Source organism: Spermophilus citellus, assembly GCF_964194105.1.
Source record: "Spermophilus citellus genome assembly, chromosome: 18".
NCBI classification, from domain to species: Eukaryota; Metazoa; Chordata; class Mammalia; order Rodentia; family Sciuridae; genus Spermophilus; species Spermophilus citellus.
This window is the reverse complement of record NC_138200.1, coordinates 60,645,778-60,670,438: the sequence shown is the minus strand read 5'-3', so window position 1 is coordinate 60,670,438 and position 24,661 is coordinate 60,645,778. Positions and strand designations below refer to the sequence as shown.

General features: G+C 47.4%; 2 protein-coding genes across 2 annotated transcripts in view; one reads left to right on the top strand and one right to left on the bottom strand.

Moving 5' to 3' along the window:
- ADAMTS18 (ADAM metallopeptidase with thrombospondin type 1 motif 18) overlaps positions 1–24,661 on the top strand; it is a 618,263-nt gene that overhangs the window by 111,415 nt on the left and 482,187 nt on the right. The window lies entirely within an intron of this gene.
- VAT1L (vesicle amine transport 1 like) overlaps positions 1–24,661 on the bottom strand; it is a 141,634-nt gene that overhangs the window by 91,920 nt on the left and 25,053 nt on the right. Inside the window, exon 3 of the mRNA XM_081274867.1 lies at positions 19,909–20,124. Within this exon, the coding sequence (XP_081130993.1) occupies positions 19,909–20,124 (216 nt within the window). The remainder of the gene's footprint in view (positions 1–19,908; positions 20,125–24,661) is intronic.

Genomic DNA, 24,661 nt, shown 5'->3' with positions numbered 1-24,661 from the left:
CATGTGCAGGCACCAGCATAAAGCTAGACCTGGAAGCTTGCTTCCCTCCTGCAGCTCTGTGTCATTACGACAGTCCTGATCCCGAACACAGGGGCAGTGAACCAACCTGCGACTGCGCTTAGCAGACAGCCAGTGCCCGTTCTCAGGCTGACCATTTTTCAGCTCAGCAGTCGGCCTTCATGCCTCCCGGAGCATCTGTGCTGGCCCAAGGCACTGCCTCACCCAGGGCTCGGCAGACTCTGCAGCCTGACCTTGATTTCAACACCTTTGGATGTGAGCAACAATTTCGTGGGAAAGCACCTGCCTGGGTGCACCGACTACTCTACCTGCCATGGATGCTGTGTTCCCGCCAGCCCTCCAGAGATCAGACACTGGGACTCTTTCTGGGGCTTCAAATCCTGAGGCTGATGTTCTGAACCAGGTGGCTCAGGGCCTGTCACAGCTGGAAGGTGACTCCTGGATCAGAGTCATTTCCAGGTCAGTCCTGCAGGGAACTGAGAGGCATTGGCCAGGTCTCCAGACAGGGGTTCCCACGGGGATGCCTCGTTCCGTTCACCTCATCTTTTCCACCTCTCTGTCCTCAGACCTGCTCTCTTTGAAGGATCACCCACAGCCCTCCGTATGCCACGAGGAGCTTGCAGAGTAAACTGGTTTGCTTTGCCAATGGACGAGGGCAAAATTATTTCTCTCTTAATGTTGTTTACTAAGCTGTCTCCCCTACTTAAATGGTGACACCAAGAATTTGTTTTTAGTCACCTCTTCTGTGAACCCCAGCGCAGCATGACACCCACAGGTGTTGGGGAAACACGGAGATGGCCTCAATGGAGGAGGGACAGTCTCTTTGCACTTTTTCCTTCTGTGACCTTTTGGGAAGGCAACGCTCTGTTCCCTTCTCGGCACCCTCTGCTGTCCCCTGACGTTCACATGTTACTTGTGTGTGACTATTATACGCCACGCCTAGGATAATGTGCCGTGAAGGGGGATCCCTGTGGAAGCACCCCCGGTGACACTGACTAGCCACATGGATTTGGGAAAGTTGCTTACAAGTGTTCAGAGCGTCAGTTTTGCAGCTGAGTGTGGCAAGGATGCCCTCCTGATGGCGGGCATAAGGAGTAAAGGGGACAATCCTGGCAAGGGGCTCCACGCTGCCCGGCCCAGCCGATGTTGACAGGAAGGACTTGGGCTCCTTTCCTACTTCTCCAACAAGATCGTGGACCAGGCAGCCCCACAGGGGCCAAGAAGGGACAGCCATGAGGAGCTCTGGGAGCACAGACAATGGAGATGCTCAGGACCTGAAATGCTCTTGGGGCATCACTCCATCCCCTACCTGGTGCAGGAAGAAGTGCCTGACTCAGCTTCCCCCATAATATTCCCAGAATGAAAACCCAGGAGATAGGGATGAAGAACTAATTGCCTCCAGGGTGCCCTATTTTCTTTTGAGACAACTCCCAGTGTTTGGCAGGTCTTCCTTGAGTGCAGGTCTACCTTGCTCCTAGGAAACATGGCGCCCAAGGCTGTTACTCTGCTGGCATTCCCAACACCTCCGCTCTTCTCTTTTCCAGTCAGAGCATGTTCAACCCTCCAGCTCTTTGGCAAACAGAACCATGTCCAGTGGACGATGACCTGGAGGACAACAATTTTCTCACATGTGCCACAGTGGGGCCACCCCCCTCTACCAGCACTTCTAGAACCTTCTTATAACAGTATTTGGGGTAGCATGCATGAATGGATCAAAAAGAAAACAATACTACAAAAGCAGGGGAGATCACGTTGCTGTCCACAACCCCAGTGTCAGTGAACCCAGAGTCCCCACAGAGGCATGAAAGTCATCTCACCATTCCTTTGGCTTTGTCACTTTCCTTTAGAATGGCTTCGTGGCCTGACGGGGCTCTTTTTACACATATAAGGCACATTTCTGATGTGGTTCAGAAAGCATGTGATCCTCCCTAGGCAACCATTTCAATTTAGGTTTCTGCTTTTGCTCACAGAAAGTTGCATCATGTGCTTTAAAAAATATATATTTCTTTAGCTCTGTCCTGTCCACACTTGGATAGGAAGGCTACCACCAGTTGCACCAAAACCAAATGTCTTGGGGTAGAATGACGACCCGAAATCTTGGCGTGCAGTGATGGAGTAACGTGTCAGAGGCAGGAGGACTGAGGGAGAGGTGGGTGGTTTGGCTGGGTCTCTCCACCTTCTCCCATACATCCCTTGCTTTAACCACCAGATATCTGCAGGTCTCGGCTTCCTGTCTGCTCCCCTCAGGCTCCTGGCAGGACAGACAGCAGTTATTTCCCCCAAGCCCAGCACCAGCTCTGCACATATTAGCAAGTTCCCTGAAAAGCTTAAACATCGGAGAATGAATGGCCCACACTGCACAGTCAAGGATCTAGGCTGGGCTGTACTATGCTCTGCGGGAAAGCATCACTGTGAGAGCTGCACGCGTTCATGACACTGTGAAGTACAGAGTTCTGAAAACTCAGAAGACGACAAAAACGTCCTCGTGCTCGTGCCGTATTTCGGAAATAAACACTCTACAAAAATTGGCTTGTTTTTTTTCCAGTAGTTTTCTAATAGGTATTACCCCAGTGTATCTGGTTATCCTGTGCCCTTGATCATTTTTTTTTCCTTTCTGAGTTCATACTGTATTTTGGTGGGCCATGGGAAAGTTTCAGTGCCATCATTTCTGAATGGCTACAGGACATTCTATTGTATGAATAGGTTAGAATTCCCCTTCATTCACGTCTTGCAGGAAATCATAATGCTGTATTTCAGTGGACCTCTCTGTGCATAGATCTTTGTAGGCTACAGAAGGCAGAGTCTAAATCTGCTTTATGTACGACTGTGTACTCTGTATCCAGCACATTGATGGACAAACTGCAGACGTGCAGTTAGAGACTGGCTGTTTGACTCTCAGATTTCTTTAGAAGATATTGCCAGGAGTTAGGATTTGTTAGATTGTAGATCTAGAACGTCCCCCAAGGTCCCCTGTATTGAAGGTGTAGTCCCCAATGAAGCAATGTTCAGAGATGTGGCTTTTGGGAAGTCATTGGAGCATGAGGGCTATGACCTCATGGGTGGATTAATCCACTGAGAGCTGAACAGACCATTGGGAGACGGTGGAAACTGTAAGTGGTGGGGCATGGTGGGGGGACAGGGTAGGTCACTGGGGGTGGGCTCTGGAAGGCTCTTTCTTGTCCCTGGCCCCTTCTATACCCCCTGCCCCGCCCCCACCCCCCCGCCATGGCCATTTGAGGTGAACAACTCTACTATGCCATACCCTTCCAATATGTTTGGTCTTGTCGTAGGCCCAAAGCAATGGAGCCAGCAAATTATGAACTGAAACCTCTGAAAGTATAAATAAATCTTTCTTCCTCTAAATTGTTTTTGTCAGGTATTTGCCCAAGCAATGAAAAGGTGACTAACATAGGGTTGCACCCTATATTTTATATGGAAGTCCTACCAGTATGAAATTATGAGGTTCACTCCTATGATCCACAGAGAGGTAAGGAGCCCATGGAGGGCTTTGCTATTTTGAAGAATACATTTTGGTATTGGGAAATCAAACATGTTCATTGACTTAATGGCTTACAAGCTGTTTTAAATAATGAGACCGTGTCTAAATGTGGCTCACATTTTGATGATAATATACTCATTTATTAATTCTACATACTTAATGTATCCTCCCCCATGTAATTAAGAACCTCATTATCATTACACAGTTGCTATCTTCCTACAACAGGTGAAGTTCGCCAATTTAATTTATCCAACCATTGTCAAGACCTACTCCATTACAGAGCCTCTTCTATGCACTGGAAGCACAGAGATGTCTAAGACCCACCTTAGTTCAAGAAGATCCATTTAGCACAGGAAGATTGGTTGCTAATTGCAGGACACTACTAGTGCCTGCCTTCTAAATGCAGTTAGTACATACTGTTTAATGGATAATGGGTGGGTGAATGGATGGATGGTTGAGTGGATGAATGGATGGATGGATGGATGTGTGGATGGATAGAAGATTAGGTGGATGAGTGGAAGGATGGATGGATGGTTGAGTGGATGGAATCTGGTTAGAACAATATCAGAAAGACAATGTAGACAGCATAGAGGTAAAGGAGTAGGGTAGGCATCCAAGAGGAGACTATTCATCCACTTAAATTATGCATAGAAATTTTCCAGAGAAAAACAAGGGGAGCTACAAAGACACTCAGGCTGGAAAGTTCAGAGTTACAAGGGGAAGGACAGAAAGGCATGGCTGGAGATGGAAAGGTTGGTGGCATGCATAACAAGGAGGGATGTTTGTTGTAAACTTTGGCCAATCAGGAAATACTTGTTCAAGGATTTGGGTTTCCCAAAAAGTGGGTTCTAAGATAAAAATTTAGGTTAAAATTTGCATTTTATTTGGGAATTGATCTTAGGAAGTAAGATGTAGGAGTAGGGTCAGGGCAGAGAAGAGGGGAAAGCCTGTAAATAGCTTGCCCTGGTGAACAGCAGACTCAGTTCTAGTGGGGTCCCCTGCAAGGCCATATAAAACAAGCCAAATGATTCCCACACAGGAGGAGGAAGCTCAGTACTTGATCCCCAGACTCATCCTGCAGGTGCTGTGAGACATAATGTCCTGGGGACATTAACTCCAGGGCACTTCCAGCCTGCCTGAGCATGTGCCACGTTGCAAACCAGAAACAAAGCTCTGGCAGAGGCTGCAGCTGTCCACTGGCATGAACTGAGGCTATGTGCAGTGATGTAAGGGACAGGGACATGGATGTATCTGCTTCGAAGCCCCTTGGACAATAGGCTAGATCACTGCAAGCAAACTCTGCAACTCAACAAGGAAACGAATCCCAGTCCAATGACTTGATCCCATTGGCCGGCCCTACCTGGTGTGTACTGAGTCCTAAAGCCAGCAAGGGGCTCCTCTTCTGCTTTTCCTGTAGCTGCCTCCTGTCTCTGCTTCAGTGCCACCCACTCAGTGAGGGCATCTTTGATAATTCAATCTGCAAGCAGTCTCTCTCTCCCTTTTATTCTCTGTGATAACAACTTGATCCCTTCCTTAACTGCATATAATAAATGTATTTGTTACATATGTATATGTGGGTACATGTCTGTGTAGGTATTATCTAAACACATGTAATATGCATATATGAATATGTATTTGTTTGCCTTTGGCTATGTGCCTATTTATCCCTGAGAACAGAGACTGTTTGTCTCTGCATTCCAGAGCTGCCTCGCTTTGAACAAGTATTCAAAAAGGTCTACAGGGTTACTGCAGAAAGTTCGCCACCTGCCTCATGCACTTTCTGGCAGAGGATGGTAGGGAAAGGCAGGGGCTATCCCCTCCCTCTCCTCCCAGGCCTCCAGGTCTCATCTGTCTACACCATGGGGTCATGTGGCTGGGAAAGATCCCTGCACAAGGGAGCCCAGTCTTGGAACTGAACACACAGCCTTTTTCTCACCCTGGGGATAGGCTCCTGAGAACAGGGCTCCCTTCAGTTGCTGCTTTTGAGGCTTAACATATTTGCCCTTCTTAATGCATTCCTAACCAGACGTGCACCTCTAATTACTTCATGTCTGGGCTTTCACCCTCACTAGCATAATTAGTCCCTTGGAAGGTTTAGAACTCTTTGTGGGAGAACTCGGGGCTTCATGGGAAGTAAAGGAGTACCAGATAAGATTTGTATGTGCTAAATCTAACAATCCTATGGGGACCGACCTTCTATTGGGGTTCTGGAGGTGAGAGAAGCAATAGGACCCCTCTGAGCTGGGTGGGTTGGTGCTCCACCCCCAGCTCCATGAGGTGCTCTCCCACAACTCAACTGGCTTCTAAAGGCCAGCAGAAGCCCATATGCCAGCAGGAAAGACAGCTCGTAGCAAGGACACTTCGGTGCTCCAAAAATAGGTGAGTGGTCAGGAGCCATGAGCAGATGGGGAGACCTGTACCTGCTGTCTCCGTCCACATTTTCTGACTCATAATTGTGGTTCAAAACGCTGATTTTGAGAAAGACTCATCCGGGTGTGGATTTCACCTCCATTCTTTGCCAACCATGTGACTTTGTAAAACTGGTTTCGCTTCAGTCAGTCTCAATTTTTCAAATCTCAAAATAGGTTGATGGCCATCGTCTATCCCTCATAAAGCTGTTGTGAGCATAAATGAAACAATGAATGCAAAGCTCTTAGCGGCGTGCTTGTGAAAAATTGAGCATGGAAAAACACACTGCACGCTTAATTTTACATATATATGGTGCATATAAATTTACCCAGTAAATTTTGAAAATTGCTACTTGGTATCATCTTGAAATTCATTCATCCATCAATTTAACTCTTCAAAGAGTTATGAATATAAATTAGTGGCACTGGGAGTGTGGAGAGTGGAGGGGTGTGGGGAAGCTAGCATTATGGGGGGACTTGGGCTCTCCTGATGGTCCCTGGCCACCTCTCTTACTTATCACCCCTGCTCCTCGGGCTTGGCTGGACCAGATGCTTGCAGCTCTCCCAAAGTTGTCCTGGGCTTTTGGGCCCACGTCCTGGCTGCTGGGAAAACTCCTGTATATCCTTCAGAGCTCCATTAACCTCCAAGCAATCATTTCTCCCTGAATGCTTCTGATGGTTCTATAATAGACTTCTCATGTTTCCTTGCTTGTTGGTCTCCTACAGAGAGCTAGGAGCCACATGAGTGCAGGGGCTGTGTCTTGCCCATCTTTATCTGCAGGGCTCATATGGGACCATGCCAAGTAGGGACACATCCATATAACTGCATTTCAACTGACCCCTAAACTTCGGTCATTCAGCCCCAGAAATAGTTTCTAATGTTTGCCCTAAAAAAACAGCAATCAGCTGGATTCGAGGGCCTTTGGTAGCTTCTTTTGAAGGGTGCCACAGTATCTTTAAGTGAAGCTAAGACTTACCCCTGCAGGAGGTGAGACTCCTTTTACCACCACATCCCAACACTACCCTAAGCTAGGATCATCTTCTGATAATAACAGCTTCCAGGCTCTTTTGAGAGAGAACAGGATGCAATGGTCTGCCCTCCAGTACCCCAACACGGGGATCAGTGGGTATGAAGATCTGTCACATGCAGTGGTCAACAAGCAGGGAATCCAGGGGTGGGCACCTACCCAATGGTGGAGTTCTATATGAGAATTTCTACACATGAAACTTGCTACTGCTGCCTATAAGACCATTTGATTTAATGGTTAACTTTTATATCCATGTAGTTTGCTTAAGGTTTAAAGCTGATGTTATTACAAACCCAATTCAACCTGAACATGGACAGAGCAAACAAAATTATAAAAGAAGGATGCTTACGTAGAATATTTGCCTCTTCATATCCATGCTGGACAGTCTAACAAGATCATTTCCAATACTACACTTATAATCAGCAAGTGAGTACTATGGTCCAGACCGTTTGCTGACTACTGAATACAGGTGAAATGAGTTTTCTCATTTTACAAGTGAGTAAACTGAGATTTAGAGAGGTTAAGAAAGGTTACAAATCATCAAATAGCAGAGCCAGGAACTAAACCCACATCTGCCAAGCACAGAGCCCTGACCTCTGCGCTCTACCACCATAGGAACAAACATGTTGGCTGCTAAGTGGCTGTGTATTTTATAGATACTGACAGTCTGTAGTATTTCTCCTGCCTTGGAAGACTGAATTGGTTCAAGGCGAGGAAGAGACATGAATGCCATATAGATTTATCGATGAAAAAAGAACTGAAGATAAACAGTAGCCCAACACTTCTTAAGGGATGACTCTTCTGTTACTTTACACTAAGGAATGTTATCAAAACTCTCAAACTACTGGCTTCATGTATAGCAAGAAGTTGGACTTTCTACCAGCTGGGACAGACAGGCCGGGCAGGAGAAAATCTCAGAGGAGAAGAGATCATAAATTTGGATTTGGAAAAAAAATTATTTTTTAGAATACCCATTCACATGTGACAGGCACCATTTTATAAAACCTTCCTGTCCACCCCACTTTCTACATAGTAAGGTAGGTTGCCCCTCTGCAACCTAGCTGTGGATGAAGAGGCACTGGTTGAAGATGCTTCATCCAGTCCCGTGTGGATCTCTAAATCCAGGACAGCTCTTCAAGTGAAAGTTTTCACCCAGAAGGTAAAGACAAGCAGCATCACAAAAAAAATTATAGGACCATCAATGAAGGCAGACAGGGCCCAGAGATCAGTAGGTCCACCTCATCTCCCAGAAACAGCAACTGGTCTACCTCATCTTGCAGAAGAAACATGGGGTCCACCACCTTTACAGAAGCAGCTGGTCTACCTTATCTTACAGAATAAATACCAGGTCCACCACCTTTTGCAGAATCATTGGGTCTACCTCATCTCACAAAAGAAACACTAGTTCCACAGCCTTCTATAGAAGCAGCTGGTCCACCTCATCCTACAGAATAAACAATAGGCCCAACACCTTTTCCAGAACCATCTGGTCTACCTCATCTTACAGAAGAAACACTGGGCTCACCTCATTTTACAGGAGAAATTGAAGTCCAAGGATGGAAAAGGGCTCATCAGGGGTTGCACAAGGATGACAACAGATGGAAGGATGTAGCCATGGGTGCCTGAATCTCTGAACACAGCCCCTCCTCCAGTCCTTGAGAGATCCTGGAGAGGACCCTGGAACACAGCCATCTCAAAATCACCTGGCTCCCACCCTGGCCTGCTCCAACCTGTTCACCCTCCTAACCTTCACATAGGATCTTACAGAACTGTCGACCATGAGTCAAATCCCTGCTCAAACTCTCTTATGACCCCTCGTGGCTTTTGATAAGCATGAGGGTGCAGTCATCCACATGGCTGCTCTGTGGTCACATACTAACCCATCACGGTCACTCTTTCTGGTCTCCTCTCTCGCCATACTCCATCAGTTCCCCACATGCCCAGGTCCCACATTGGTGTCCATTCTAACTCAGTCCCTTCTCCCTTCACTTCTTTCTCCCCTGCCCCTCCCCATGTATGGGTGGACACCAGTCCCAAGTTTAGCTGCTAAGGAGTCTCTGATTCCCAAGACCAGGGACTTAGGTCTTCCTGTGCCACAGCCACAGTTTCCTTTGCTCCCGCCTCCAGGAGCAATCAGCACTGCCACAGGAGAAGGCTGGGCCCCTCTGGCAAACCTATGTCACATTTATGAGACTTCAGGCCTCAGGAAGGTGGGAGCAGTTCTGAAGAGTTTCCCCCAAGGCCTGCAAAGGAAGGGAGATGAGACTGGCTGGACCTGCCCTTGCTGCTGATTTCCACAGCCAGGCCCCCTGTGACCGCTACTGGCTGCTCTCTTGCACTTGGTATTGAAAGAGAAAGAGAAGAAGGGAAGAAAAAAGAGAGAAAGAGAAGAAGAGAAAGGAAAAGAAGGAAAGAAAGAGAAAACAGTAGGAAAGGCAGCAGAATACAACAGACATGAGTATGTCAATATGTAAATCAATGGAAGTGTAACTGATGTGACTCTGCAATCTGTATACGGGGTAAAAATGGGAGTTCATAACCCACTTGAATCAAAGTGTGAAATATGATATGTCAAGAACTATGTAATGTTTTGAACAACCAACAATAAAAAAAAAAATAAAAAGAGATAACAGAAGTGAGGGAGAGAGACAGTGGACAGAAAGACTAAGGGACAGAAAGAGGTGGAACGAGGAAAGGGGAGGGCAGGTAGAGAGGCACAGGAGGTATGAAGAGTGGGTAAGGAGGTGTGAGGTGGGGAGAAGCGCTCTGGCTTGGGTGAGGGAGGGGTGGGAGGCTTTCATCTCCCCTCCTCTCACACAGTGGAGGGGCCCAAACATGTTTTGAGCAGGGAGAGCGTGAATGGAAAAGGGAACGTGTTCAATCTCTGCTGGGTGAGCTGCAGGAGAAGTCCCGTCAGGTCACCAGCGGTCAGCCTGGGAGACAGGGTGCCCAGGTCTGGGGCCACCACCATGGGTGTCAGTGAGGGCAGAGACCACACGCCTCAAATGGGAAGAGGCCACCGCTGGCCATGTCCCACTCACCCCCCTGCCGAGCCGACTCTTCTTAATAAGGCGATAATATTCTGAAAAGCAACTGTGGCCTTTCTAGTGTGTCACCGGGGAAGTGGATGGGTCCCCAGGGTCATATAAAGACTAGTCTGTGTGTTTGGAGTTTTTGGCACGTGACCAAGGGGCCAGAACTCTGGAGCTAAATTTTCCTTCAAGTTGAACTACGTTGGCTGTGTTCAAGGAAGGTGCCTTTGGGGAAGGGGCTCGTGAAATCATTTCACGGAGCCTGCAGAGCACGGAGCAGCAGCTGTCAGGGAAGATACAGGAAGGGAGGCGAGACTGGCTGGATCTGCCCTTGCTGCTGGTCTCCACAGCCAGGCCCCCTGTGACGGCTACTGGCTGCTCTCTTGCTTCTGGCTATAAATGTCAAATTATCACTGAGTAATATTTGCTAATCAGATAATGATAACAGTGTGCCAGTAATACTAATAGTCCTAACAGCAGCTAACATTTGGATTTTCAACGTGCCGGAGCGCGTGCTGATCCTACTGTAAGACCCCCTCTGGTAGAACACCACACACAAGCTATGAGATGGGAATTGCACCCATTTCTTTTACAGATTAAAAAAACAAGGTCCAAGGAAGTCAAAGTTCTGCCAAGGTCGTTCATTTAGCCCCTTATGACTTTCATTCTTCCCCCTGTGACTTCATTCTGTTTGCAAATATTTATCCAGCTACAGCAGTTGCTGGGCTTAATGATCCTGGGCTTAATGGTCAAGAGGGAGTCAGGGATGAAGAGGTGGCACTGTCCCTGCCTTTGTGGCCCAGGCAGCCTGGTGGTTGATCTCTAGGTGAAATCTCTAAGGGCAGCTGCAGTGCTGTCAGTCAAAGATCCTCCCCTCCCCTCCCCTCCCCTCCCCCAGTGTCTCTCAACTCCTGGAAAGTCCACAACTGTCCTCAATTGTGGGGGGAAAAGCCCACCACCAAAGTCCCACAGGATAGAATCTATCCCACCACATAGGACTTCTCTAGCAGAGCCCACTGGCCAGCTCAGCCTCACCCTTCACAACACAGGTTCTGCAGCCCTAGAGTTCCAATGTCAGCTCTTCCTTTTAATAACTGTGTGACCTGGAATGAGTTACTTAACCTTTCTGTGTCTCAGTTTCCTCTGTTAGAAGGGGGATGTAGTAGTATCTACCTTATAGAAAATGTGTAGAAATTATTGGGTTCTATCTATTTTAGCTCTTCTCCCCTCAGGGGTTGATATATTCATTCAGCTAATATTGAGTGAATGAATCCTGTCTCAGAGGCCAAATTCAACCTTTATAATATTTATGATGGAGGTAGTTTCTCCAAGCCGTTTGTGATTTGCTAGAAAGGAGTTCAAAGCAACTAGAATAAAGATCAAGTGAGGTTTCTGCAGATTTAAACATAACTTAGAAGTCTATTTTTTTTAAAGATATTATGTATTTTTAACTTGCAGAATGTTGCTGGTGTGGGAAATCCAGCCCCTAGCTGCCGGCATCAGAGGCCTCTGGATAGTACGGTGGGCCCTGTTCCACACCCCATCTCAGGAGCACAACTGACACATGGTAGAGAAGGAGGGGATCAGGCATCCAGAGAGTCCCCAGCCTCAGGCCCTCCTGCTGAGGAGATGCAGTTAATCCCTGTCCCTTCGATTATTCATGAAGGACATGATAGTGCCACTTTGTTCTCTTTAAATTTTCAGCAGTTCCATTTCCATCATCACAGGCCCTTGGGGGCCGAGAGTCTTGCTGTAGCGAAACCTCCCTTATCCGGGGGCTCGAGATGGGGCAGGTGGCAGAAAAGGAGGACAGTGCGGATTTTCTGAGGACACTGCTGGGGGTAGTGCCAAGAGCACTAGTTTAGGAGTCCCCAGCCCTGGATATGTCCACCTTTGATCTCCAACTAATGCACACTGTGGCCTTGAAAACTACATAGGAGCCCTCGACCTGCCATGCTCAATTTCAGGGCGAGCCAAGTGCTGCTCCAGGTTGACAAGTAACACCTAAGGCTGACACCTGTGTCCCCCCCCACACTTCCAGATGGGGACACTGAGTCAGGCTGGTTGGGAACATGGGGCTGGGATTGAGCCAGGAAGCTGACTCGAGGCTCATGCCCTGCTCTCCTTACTCTCCACCCTCCCCAGCAGAGAGGACTTCCCAGGGGTTAAAAGAACAAGGATTTCATGGCCCGGAGCATAGCCAGTGGGTGGTACCATGGCTTCCTTCTGGCTCTGCAGTTCCACTCAAGCACTTGCTAGCTGGAGTCCTGAAGGACGTGGACTCCACATAGCTGGGCCATGGGACAGTGGAGGGTATGGGTGGGACAGGCACAGCAGCCATGAAAGAGCCGGCACACCCATGCAGACCAAAAGATCCGAGAAGGATACCAAAATGTCGGCCAGCATGGTCAAGAGCCCCAAAGGCTACTTAATAGATTGAAATTTACAAACTCTCTGGGAATGACTTTCCCCTGGGATTAATTCAACAACAGGGCCCTCCTGAGCTCAGCAAAAAAAATTCTTCTAGAACATTAAAAAAAAAAGGGAGGGGCCTATGACAGCTTTTTGATTCATAAATATTTGCTGTACTGATTACGTGTCAGGGACCAGGCACAAAGAGAGCAAGGTCCAGACGCTCTGATGGGTGCTTCTGGGTTGGGGGATGGAGTAAAATAAGCACTCCAACACTTAATAACAATAGCTAACACTTCATGCCCGCTCCCAGCCTACGTTAAGTGCCTCCTCAGCATCCGATCATCTAATGTGCCCAGAAGCCTCAGAGGAATGATTTCCATTATGTGAATGAGGAAACTGAGAAGTTAAGTAGCTGCCCAAGGTGGCGGGCTCTGGATGGTGGCGGGCTCCGGACAGGGGCTGGCTCTAGGGGCCAAGTTCAGCTGCTGCCCTCAGGAGAGCGGAGGAATCAGAGGCAGCTAGGTGGAGTTAAGGCAATGCGAGCCCCCGCAACAGGTGATGGTGGGATTCCGAGTCACTGAGGATAATGGAAGTTTCTTGTCTTCTCCTTGCTCATACTAAGTTCTCGCAGCAGTGGGGCTGGGACCAGATAGGGTTCAGGGAGAAAGGGCAACTAACTATTCAGGGTACCAGGCTGACGGCAGCTGTGCCCTGGTTGAGCTCAACGCCTGCAGGGATCCAGGGAGAGTGATCATGGAGGATGGCGTGGGAATGGCAGGACTGAAGTGCTGCTCACCACATGGCCTCTGTCCATGCCCCACTGGTCAACTCGGCCGCGTGGCCCCAGCTAGATGCAAGGGCTGGGGTAAGGCACAGAGGCCGGGGAAGAACTGGGCAGAGCACAGAGCTTGGGGTAGCCCTCCATCCTTGCCACAGTCCTTATAGAGGCTGCCAATCCTTCTGCTCCACCAGTGTAAAGAGGAATAGGAGGCGTAGGGAGAGTGGGTGGGCAGGGGGAGACCTACAGGATGTGTGCCATGTGTCCCAAGGAGCCTGAACTGATCCAAGAACAGTGGGAGCCACTGAAGATTATAACCAAGGGTGACAAAGAGCAAACTGATGGACTGGGAGAACCATCCTGGCTACAAGCAAAGAGTGGGAAGAATAAGAAAAGAGAGGTTCATGGTCAGGAAGCCAGTAAGTGGCTGTTGCAGTAACCCAGGTGAAAGAGATTGGGACCACGTGAACAGCAGGAGCAGAGGACAGAGAAGTAGGACAGGAGAGATGTTATCTGGAATTCCATATAGGAAGGTGTACTCCACCCCCCTTAAACTTGTTTTAAAAGCTCAGCCCACCTCCACACTAAGAAGCCCCACCCTCTCACGCATGCCACCCACCTGTACCCTTGTCCAGTCCATCTGCTTATCATCTTAGGTTGCACTACAAATGCCACTTGCAGGGAAAGCTGATCTCTGATTCCACACCCCACTGTAGGCCAGGTCATGTTTTGTTATAAACATTCATATCTACTTGCGTCTCTTTCCTAGCACATCACAAAGTCATCCATGTGACCATGTGATTTAAGTGGTCACCTGTGATTTATAGGACTTGTTGAAAGCAAAGAACCCGTCTGTTCTCTGTTGAATTCCCAGCGCCTTATGTCTTGAACACAGTAGGCCCTCATTACTCATGTGCTGACTGAGGGTATGAACCCATGAATCATAGGACTTGGAAACTCTCGGTGGCACGTTGAAGAAGAGCTGGCTGGGTAAGTGTCGGTGCCTTTCACAATCACCCATGGTTTTGTTTTCAACTAAGGACACTCCTACAGTAAAACTGCAGGCGGCCGAGTCTTTTCTGCCAAAACTGTGCACCACTTCTATGTGCCTAAACCCTTCAACACGCTGAGGATCAGTGCTCGCTCCGTGTTCTCAGGGTTTAATGTTAAAACTTGTAGAGTCATTCATTCAGGTGACCACCAGCGCCTGGGCCCCAGAGGGTGTGGAGGAGGCCCCCAAGGTCCCTTTGTATACTCTCCTGTCTTCCTTCTGTGTGGCTCCTTCTACAGGGTTTGAATGACACAGGGAAATGCCTCGTCCATAATGAATAGAATTTAATCACTGGCCACTTAACTCTCGAGTTGGCTGTGCTTGCCTCTCCCAGCCCAGGGCTGTAATCAGAGCGGGACCTCAGCCTCCAGCTCTTCCTCCTAGCTGGGTACCTGTGGAGAAGACCTCAGAGACTCTCCATTCCATCCTTCTTGCGATTTGCAGTTGGAGCCAGATGAGAGGAGCTAAATGTTTTTAGGGTGTCTCTCAACGGTTCTCTTGGTGAGGAACAGGGAAACAGTGCTTGGCCCGGGGTAGAGACGTCTGCCCAAGTGGAGGTGAGACAATTCCAGAAGGAATTTGCCTTAGCCAAGAATCCACTGGACTGGCTAAAATAGCATCTTCTGACTGTCTTTCCCTCTAACTCTTTATCTTGAAATATTTTTGTATGGAGATTTCCCATATAAACTTTGCCCAGATTTCCCTGATGGTAATGCCTTACACTGCTCTGGTATGCTTTCCAAAACTGGGGGATTAACACCATAATATGAGCTAAATCACAGACTTTACTTGAATTGAATAAGTTTTTCCACTAAGGCCCATTTTCTGTTTCGGGATCCAATTCAGGCTACCATATTGCTTTTAGTTTCCATGACTCCTTTGTCTCTTCTGGTCTGTGACAGTTCCTTAATCTTTCTTTGTTTTCCATGACCTTGAAAGTTTTGAGGAATATGGGTCAGATGTCTTATAGAATTTCTCCAATTTGTGCCTGCATGATGTTTTATCATGATTAAACTGTGGTTATAGGTTGGGAGAAAGAATATTACAGAAGCGAAGGGCCTTCTCTTTGTGTCATCTCAGGAAGTGCAATATACACAGGGAAGCAGTGTCTTTTTTTTAGCCTCAAATAATTGGCCAGAAATCATTCAATTTACTCTGTCCCTACTTTGGGTCCAAGGTTATATACAAAGAATTCTTTCTCTCTCTCTCTCTCTCCCTCTTTTCCACTTTATCCCTCTCCCACTCCCTCCATTCTCTCCTTGCCATTTATAGACTACGCGTCAGGTATTATGCTGATAATGATGTACACGTTGTCACTTCCATTTTACAGAAATTAAGTTGCCCACACATGCACCCAGCTAATAAATGATAGGGCTGAGGGTTGAATTTGGGTTATTCCTAACACCCAACCATGCATCTGGAAGATACAGCTCTGGCCAAGAAATGTTGCCCAGAAAATGACTCCATGATAATCTAGAAGGATTCTCCTGCAGCTTTCAAGCAAGGTTAAGGTTACCCACACCAAGAAGTTCAGTATGGCTTCTCAGAGTGGGTGGAACTTGACCTAGCAGAGAAGACCTTTCTGGAAAGAAGCAGCAGTATGTGAAAAGGCAGAGAGGTTCAAAGAGCTTGGTGGGTTCTGAGCAGAGTGAGCAGCTGGGTGTGGCTGGAGGGGAAGATGACAGTCTTGGGTTACCCTCCCAGAGCCACTTCCTGAAGAGGTGTTGGAGGGAGGCACATCTTATCTCCTCATCTACCAGCTGCTGCAGGGCTGAGTAGAGCAGCAAGGGCATCAGACACAGGCTCAGCAGCCCCTTCTGGCCTGACCTTCACACCGCTCCAGCTTCTCTCTCTCTCAGCTCTCTCTTCTGTCAAATGGGAGCGACGCTCACTGTCCACAGCGCTGGCTGCCTTGGGTGGTACAGTGATAAAGGAAAGGACCCTGGGAACTAGAAAGCGTCACATGTCGACTGTAGCTGCAGACAGCCTCGCAGCCACCACAGCGCCCCCCTCCAGAAATGGAGCAGGCCTCTGTACACAGCCTCCCAGGCACCGCTGCCTCGCTGGCAAGTCCTGTTAAACGGAATTGGCAGCAAAACCTGGTGACGTTCCTGACATGAGTCCCATGCCACTGCTTATTTGGTTACTTCCCCTTTGAGGGGACTCTGAGCCAATTTTCCAGCAGTTTCTGAAGATTCGATTAGGGGCATTACCATCCCAGCCCATCTGGTCCTGCTCCAGTCAGGGCAAAGCAATGGGTTCAGAGTTGTGACAGGACAGTGGAGGCATCTGGGCAATTCAGGGACAGCGCATCCTGCTCTTCACTGAAGTTCTTGCCAATGCCAAATTAAAGCTCCCCAAAGTCACAGCGGAGCTTGGCATAACTCACTTGCTGTCTGCAAATTCCCCATCCCAGCCTTTGATGCAAATCAAACAGGAATCTTGGTGCCATTAGGACCACACACTCTCTGTATAAACCCGATTTAGGCAACTTTATCTAAATTAGGCTTCATCTCTTGTCATCTCCTCCACATCGGGTTAGAATGAAGAGCTGGGCCATCGTCTCTCGGCTCTTCTAAACGTCTGTACTTAGCACGAGGTAGAGGTTGGATAAATACTCACTAAATGAAAGGATAAGTGAAGGAGTGAACGATCCATGTTCTCCCAACACCCTGGGCTTCTGAGTGGAAGGGATGATGGGTTTGGAATTGTCACATCCGGGAACAAATCCTAGCTCTGATATTTGCTCCTGGCATTTTTTGCAGGCCTCGGTGGTCTCTCCACAGAGACAATGGAGGGTGGCATGAGTTCCTGACATGAGTCCCATGTCACCGTGGATGTGTTAGTTTCCTTGCCACTGTAACAAATTGCCACAAGCTTAGTGGCTCTGAAAAATTTATTATGTTACCATTCTGGAGGTCTGAAACTCAAAATGGGCTTCATTTGGCGAAAATCGTGGTGATAGCTGGGTTGTGCTCCTTCTGAAGGCTCCAGAAGGGAATCCATTTCCTGTCTCTTCTATCATCTAGAGGCCACCTGCATTCCTTGGCTCATTGCCCCATCCTCCATGATGGGAGCCAGCAGTGGAGCATTTCAAGTCTCTGACTTTTCTGCCTACTCCACCCCCGTTTCCACCTTGAAGGACCCTTCTGGTTACACTGGGCCCAACTGCATAATTCAACACAGTCCATCTCCAGGTCTTGCCCTCCATTACATCTTTAATTCCTTTTGCCATGTACTGACAGGTGCTGGGCATCCAGATGTGGAGGTGTGCAGGGGGCGTTACCTGCCTACGGCAGCAGCCATGTAGCTGGTGGCTGCACTTCAGAGATCTAACAACAGCAAAGGGAAGCACCATTCCTCTCCAGAGTGTCACAGATAATATATAGAAATGTACCCAACAGAGGCTCCCGCCACCATGAGAACAGGGGCCGGGGATCCTCTTGGGAGGAATTTGATTCAAACTGAGGGGACTCTGCTCTTTCCACCGTGGGACTCCACTTAGGACTCCCTCATTTTTGTAACAAAGTGTCCACCCCATACCAGCTCAGTTCAGTGTTCACATACATGGGTCTGCAATGGTTATGGCTAATGGTGACCCTGCACTGCTACACACCTCCTCCAAATCCTGGTGGGAAGACTGCTACTCAAGAAGACCCCCTACCTGAGAGACAGGTGGCCCAACTATACCTTTAACCTCTGTGCATAGATTAAGCCAGACCATATCCTTTGGGCCTTAGAGTATTTGCTCTCATTACATTTTTCTTTATTTTGATGCTATTGGACTATGGTGGGAATAGAGCATAAGAAAAAGATTCATGGAAACAGTTGCATTTACTATAACAATTTCAGTTAGGCTATCCACTGCCTTTCAGCACATATTTCTTATAGGAAACCACATAGAAATATTATTCCAGTGTCACAACACATTACTAGCTATGGCTTTCTCTAGTAAAGGCTTTGCATTCCATCACGTGAACACAGGCTCACATGGAGGACCATTTTCCCCCATTTTCGCCACCATTAGGAAGACTAGACACAAAACTGTCCCTCTAAAAATACCTTTAGACACCATAACCTGAATTATATGATTAGTTTACTTTCCTCCCCTCTTGTCTCTCTCCCCCCCAGTTCCTTTGCCTGTTTTATATTTTCCTTCTTATTGTTGATAGTGTCTGTAAGCCCAGAAGAAGGCAAGGTAAAAACTTCTGTTATTGCCAGGATTTTTTTTTTTCTCTATGTGAAACCAATACCCCTGTTACTCTTTGTTCCAGAAACACACACACAAGCGGAAAAATTAAAAAAAAAATTAAAAAATGAAAGTCATCAGTGCCAAGGTATAGACACTGAGCATGCAGGACTGAGTCCAGCATCGGGGTAGAGTGGGGAGCTTATGCTGAGCCTATGAGAACACTTCTGCACTCTGCATGCTGAGCACGCTGAGCTTGTAAATGCCAGTGTTCTAAATGGCTGGCGTGCTGCTCGTAGATTGCTGGAACTGAAATCCATTTCTTTTCTAAGGGATATTTAGCTTTTATTATGTCTTTACTCACGGTCAAAAGACATCAGCAAATTTGCTAAATGATTGAAGATACTATTCTTAAGGCATTCCTAAGCTTTCATAGCTTTGCCTTCGTGGTTTTGAACGTGAGCTTGTTTTCTTAGAAATGAAAAACAGAAATGTGCTTTACACACATAAGGTTTTGATAGCTGTAAAAAGCCATGATTTTTTTTTTAAAAATCAATGTGAGCAAAATCTCCAGTGAAAATATCTCTGAGATAGACTCCATCGAAAGAGTTCATCTCTGAGTTCATCAAACCACAGAATCACCAACTCTAAGAACCCCTTAAACCCTGTCACATGACATGTCAGAACCTTCTCTTTTGATCTCTACATCCAGTGTCTAGAACATGGTGAATGTTTAATAAATAAGTGTCAAGTTAGTGAGCAACACTTCCTACTCTCAGAAAGCCTAGAATTCCATCCCAACCCCTGCAGACTGGTGGACATACTGTCCTTGCCATATGGGGACATATGACATACACTGAGACAGTCAAACCAGTGGAGAAATTTCGGCCATCCCCCAACTCCAGAACAACAATTTCTATTTCTACTATTTTGTCCTTTGGCAAAGACACATCAGAGAGATGATATACAAAGTCCACTTATGTGCAACTGTTCTCGTGGGTGTACTTGGGTTTATGTGCAGTTCCCAGGGTGCCAGTATAATCTCTGTCTTCCCTTCTCCCACTCAAGAAAATATACCAGAACACAAATGAATGAAAATGTCAGTAAGGTAGGTACCATCTCAAGTCCAGTGCAATTTACTGAAAATTTTGGCAGTGCATTCGAAATGCTTCCTACATTATTGACAAGTCATCTCACCATGACTGACGCACCATTTCATCCTGATTCCGTGACTGAGAGTGCTTCTCGACAGAAACCAGCTCAGACACCACTGTATCCTCACATGCCACCCGGAGAGCTTCCTCACCTCCAGAGAAACCCTCTAGGATGGTTTCTACCAATGCAATCATCTATTGGGGCTCTGCCATCCCCGAGGGACCCCCAGAGCTATAGATGACTTCCACTAATGCCTAACTCACACAAGAACCCAATCTTCAGTTGGGTATCAGTCCACTTCCCTATTTGACCTTGAGGAAACTGAGCCAACTTACCACTCCACCACCAGCCGAATGCACAAGCACAGACATCCCCTCCCGCAGGTTGGCAACTTCAAAGAGCATCATGTATGCTGTGACGAAGTTCATGGGGAACGCGGCGGCCTCGGAGAAGCTCATGTCATCTGGGATCTTGTAGACAAACTCCACTGGCGTGCAGACCACTTCAGCCCAGGCGTTGTAATTGACAAAGGCCATGACACGGTCCCCGATCTGGGCACAGGGAAATACAGGGTTAATGAAGGCTAGCTCATGACAGAGGGCCAAGGAGGACTAAAACATTTGGAGCTGTCCATGGTACATAATATCATTATTTTTCTTCCTAATTCATATATTTGGGACTTCCATCCAAATTCTTCTGAGTTCGGTTGCCTTTTACTCTTTGATGAAACAGATAACTCCTTAATAAATTTGCAGGAAAATCTCAAACTACTATTCAAGTTTCACAAGTTATGCAACTTATTTTTAGCTCTGGATAACTGCCTCATTCCTAGAACCAGGGAAGCTGGGAGGTTGAGGACCCGTTCTCCCCTTGAAATTCTGAACATCATTTAGGGGGGCAGCAAGAGGCCAGAACAGTCCTGGCACATCCAGAGAAGGGAGAAGATAACACACCTTGCCCCTGGCCAACCTGTGCACTTCCTTTAAGACTTCTCCAGAATTTCAGTCCCCATAGTCCAAGATGAGAGACTTATAGCCCTGCTGGAGACTGGATTTCTACTCAGAGGTTTTTCCATGTGCACAGTTTATCACAACAGAAAAGCTACCATTTACTATACGATAATAACACACCACACTCTGTGATCTTCATTTGATGTCACTTGTTCAGTATACATGACAGCTTTATGGGATACTGTCCCCAATAACACATAAGAAACTGAGACTGAGACAGGTTAAGTCTCTGGGCTACAAACAACCAGCCTAAGTCCTGTTGAATTCCAAATATCTTCTCATGACACCACAATGATCCCCTGCCAGGATTACTTATTAAGCCCCTTCTGTTCTTGGGTTCTAGGGACTGGAGATACAATTATAAATGAGGTACAATTCGTGCTTTCAAACTGTTCATATTCCCTGAAAATTTCATGTGGCAAGCAATGTGGGTGACAGGGCTTAGAAGGTGAATCCTTTTGGAAAGGATATGTTAGTAGAGAATGAAGCTGTGGTGGTGATATTTCAGACAGTGATCCAAAGATAATAAGATCATATTGTGTGTGAGTGGGGGAGAGTAGATGGGAGCCTGGGGATGCGAGAGTCACTTGGAGGTAAGCTCCCTGGCTCCCTGGGGATTGGCCAGACTGCCAGTTCTGTGTACTTTGGAGTAGGGTTGCCATAGCCTCAGTGTGCCTACAAGGACCCACTTGCCATCCAGCCTGGGAATGCTGAAGCAGAAAGACGGCTCACCAATCCTGGCATCCCTCAGACCCGGGTAATGAAGAGTTCAAGTGGATGAGACAGGTGTGGACAGCGGCAGTAACATTATGTGTGAGCCTGGGCATCTCCACTCCAGGTGCCAAGGCATACCCTCAGGGGCCGGAGTTCTAGAGAGACACCTGAACCACAGTAGCAAATCACTCTGCCCCAGTGTGTTTGCTAGCAACAGAATCAGGGCCAGGCCTGGTCGGCTAGCTCTGAAAGTGGTAAGAAATCAGCATGGTGACCTGACAGTTGGGCAGGGAGGAGTCTCTGACTGCCTCCTTGAGTCTCTCCTCCTCATCCTGGGAAGTTTGGTCTCCTCCTGTCCCAAACTCTCCCGGAGGCTGTGGATGGGAAGAGTTTGTGGATTTACCTGTGTGCTCTCTGTGGCCTGGTTCCCAGCTGCTGCCTTCTCTCCCCCCTCCCCAGCCCATAAATAACCGGGAAACTCAGATACTGGAAGGGGGTGGCCCTCCACCTTGACAGTGGCATTAGTCTGTCCCAGAGAGGGGACAGCTAAGAACATCAGCCTAAAATGACAAAGTGGCGGTGTGGGTGGGAGTTAAGACCACCTGAGAAAGGGAGAAAGGCGGGCTCAGCCCCGGTGCCTGTCCAGTACCCACACCTGCCTCTGCCCTGTGGCCATCTTGGAAACCCCCCCAGGAAAAGCCTAGAGAGGTTTCTCACAGCACTGGGGCTCTGTGCCTGCTTCTCCTGCAGCTGGCCTTCCCTATCTTCCTTCATTGAGGCAAATCTTTGCTTTCCTTCAACACTCAGCTCAGATATCCCCTTTTCCCTGATGACCTTCCTTCCCACAAAGCCAGAACCAGCCACTCTTTTTAGCATTTCTAGTGTTTGTATGTATGAAGTGTGTCCTTTGTGCTAGAATAAGTATGTAGGCCGTATTACTGTGTTTTATCCTCAAGCAATCCTACGTGGTGATACCTTTATCATGCTCCCTCTGACAGACTGGGAATCAAAGCTCAGAGTAGCTGAGAAACTTTCCCAAGACCTCACAGCTGTAAGTGGTGAACACAGGACTTCAACTAAAGTTCATCCAACCCCTTAGGCAGCCCTTTGTTCTTGTGCTGATCATTGTCAGGAGCTATCCTTTTACGTGATTGGCTCTCTCCTCTAAAGAGTGAGCTCTCACCAGGCAGAGACTGGGGCTTTTTGGCCCAAGGATTCTCAAGGCATGGTGCAGTGCTTGGTTTGTAGAGAGAAATGGATTGATGATTGTGAGTAATTGACCCTGGTCTAACTTCTCTATGGGGGTGGGGGAGGTGTGGGAGAATAAGGGCAGTTCTATTCTTCCAATAGTCTCAAAGGAAGTGTCTCTGAATCCGCAGGGAAAATCACTGTCTGGCCTTGCTTAGAACTCCAGGAACTCTGCTGGGGCAGGGCTGCTAGGAGCTACTGATATTAAAAATGATAAGTGACATTTACAGAGAATCCAACATACTCCTTCATCTGGGCTAAGTGCCTTTCTTTATATGACTTCATATAATTCCCAAAAGAACTCATGAAATTCTTGAACTTCATGAATAGTCATAAACTATTATTATGATGGGGAAGTTGAGTCTAAAGAACAAAACTGGAAGAATTCCAGTCCAGGTCTGTCCCACTCCAGAGCTTTTCTTTGGTCCAACCAGACCCCTTCTTCTTCACATTGCAAAGGGGGATGTCCACCTTCCCTGGCCACCAATGCTAGTGTGAGGCCTTTTCTTACTTCCCAGGAAAAGATCCAGAAACTATCAGAAACATTCCACAGAGCTCAAGCTCGAAGGCACAACATCGGCGAGGTCTCTTTCCTTTCCTCCCAAGGGGGTGTCTTCAGCTAGACACGTGTTCTTGCTGAATCTGCGGGGAGTCTACAGTGGCTCTGGCCTGTCCAGCTGTAGTGGCCTCGGGAAAGGCCATGAGATTTCTCATTGCAAATATTTCTGTTCAGGGAGAGTCAAGAAAACCCTAGGAATCACCACACCTGCTGTCGTCTCCTCCAAGATCCAGGTGGAAGTTCAACCTGCCTTAATCCTCTAGGGACAGTGAAAGAAATGTATTCTTTTTCACTTGAGACAGTGAAAGACAGTTTTATTTTCCTTGTAGCTTAGTATTTCTCTTCTACCCCCATCTAACAAAAACATAAGCCTCTTTTGACATAGTTCTGCAATGACCCCATCATTCAGATGAGTGGACGTAGATTATACAGGCATTTAAATGGAGGCAAAGAGAGGTTAAATCCCATGCTCAAGGTCACAGAGCCAGAGAGCAGCAGGGCCAGACCTGGAATCCAGATCATCTGACTCCAGATACAAATAATTAATTTATTAAACCTGAGATAAATGCTACAAAAAACCATAAAGTAATAGGCGGATGTGCAACAGGGGAAGCTATGAAATCTGAGAACATTAGTTGAACTCTTTAGGTCTCAGTTTCCTCAGTCCTAAAATGGGTATGTTAATAAAAGGGGTGCGTCTTAAGAAGATGTTTAGCTACAGTTAAGAAAAATGAGGAAAGAGCAAAACATGGTAACTCTTAAAAGCAGACCGGTTCCTCATCTCATGGAATTCACAGATCACCGATCAAAGGTTAAACAAAGACTCACTCTGTGTCATGAGGTGGAAGAACTAAGGAACTGAGAGGAAGGAGAAGTTGTCCCCGAAGGTCAGTGATCAACTTCTCTGCAAGGGTCTGGACCGGATGGTAACCAGGGCGCACACTGGCCTCCTCTTCTTCACTCAGTGCTACAGAGCAGCAATGGCCCCGATGGCAAGAGAGTGAAATGAAGGGACAATGCAGGCCGACTGACCACTCCCAGACTGACACTCATTCCTGTCCATTCTCCGGACCACAAATGTGGCCAGGCCACAGCCTCAACCTCCGAGTCTGATGATACAGTATGTATGTAAATATTTAACTCAGTCACCGTATTATTTATTTCTGCTAAGAAACAGAAATCCCTCTTGATTTGCGTCAGTGAGCTGAAGCTACTCCTTTACTGCTGGGCCTCAACTGATCAGAGCAAGAGAGGTCTCCAGCAGGCTGTTGTGCTCTGCCTGGAACTCCATCCCCAGCATGACTGCAAATCTTGAAATCACACAGCGGGGATTAGTGCAGCTTTCTCCCACATCACCCTCTAACTGGGAATGTGGAGGCGGCTTCTTTTATTTATTTCTGGGCAAAAAAGAAAAAAAACCAAAAAAACCGCATTGGTGAAAAGAGAGTTCAGGGGTGCGTTTGATAGTAAGAATCCAGGGCTAATGAGCAGATAAATCATATTTAGAGGAAAAATAGACATCAACAAGTTTAGTAAGTTAGCCCTCTACACGGAGTC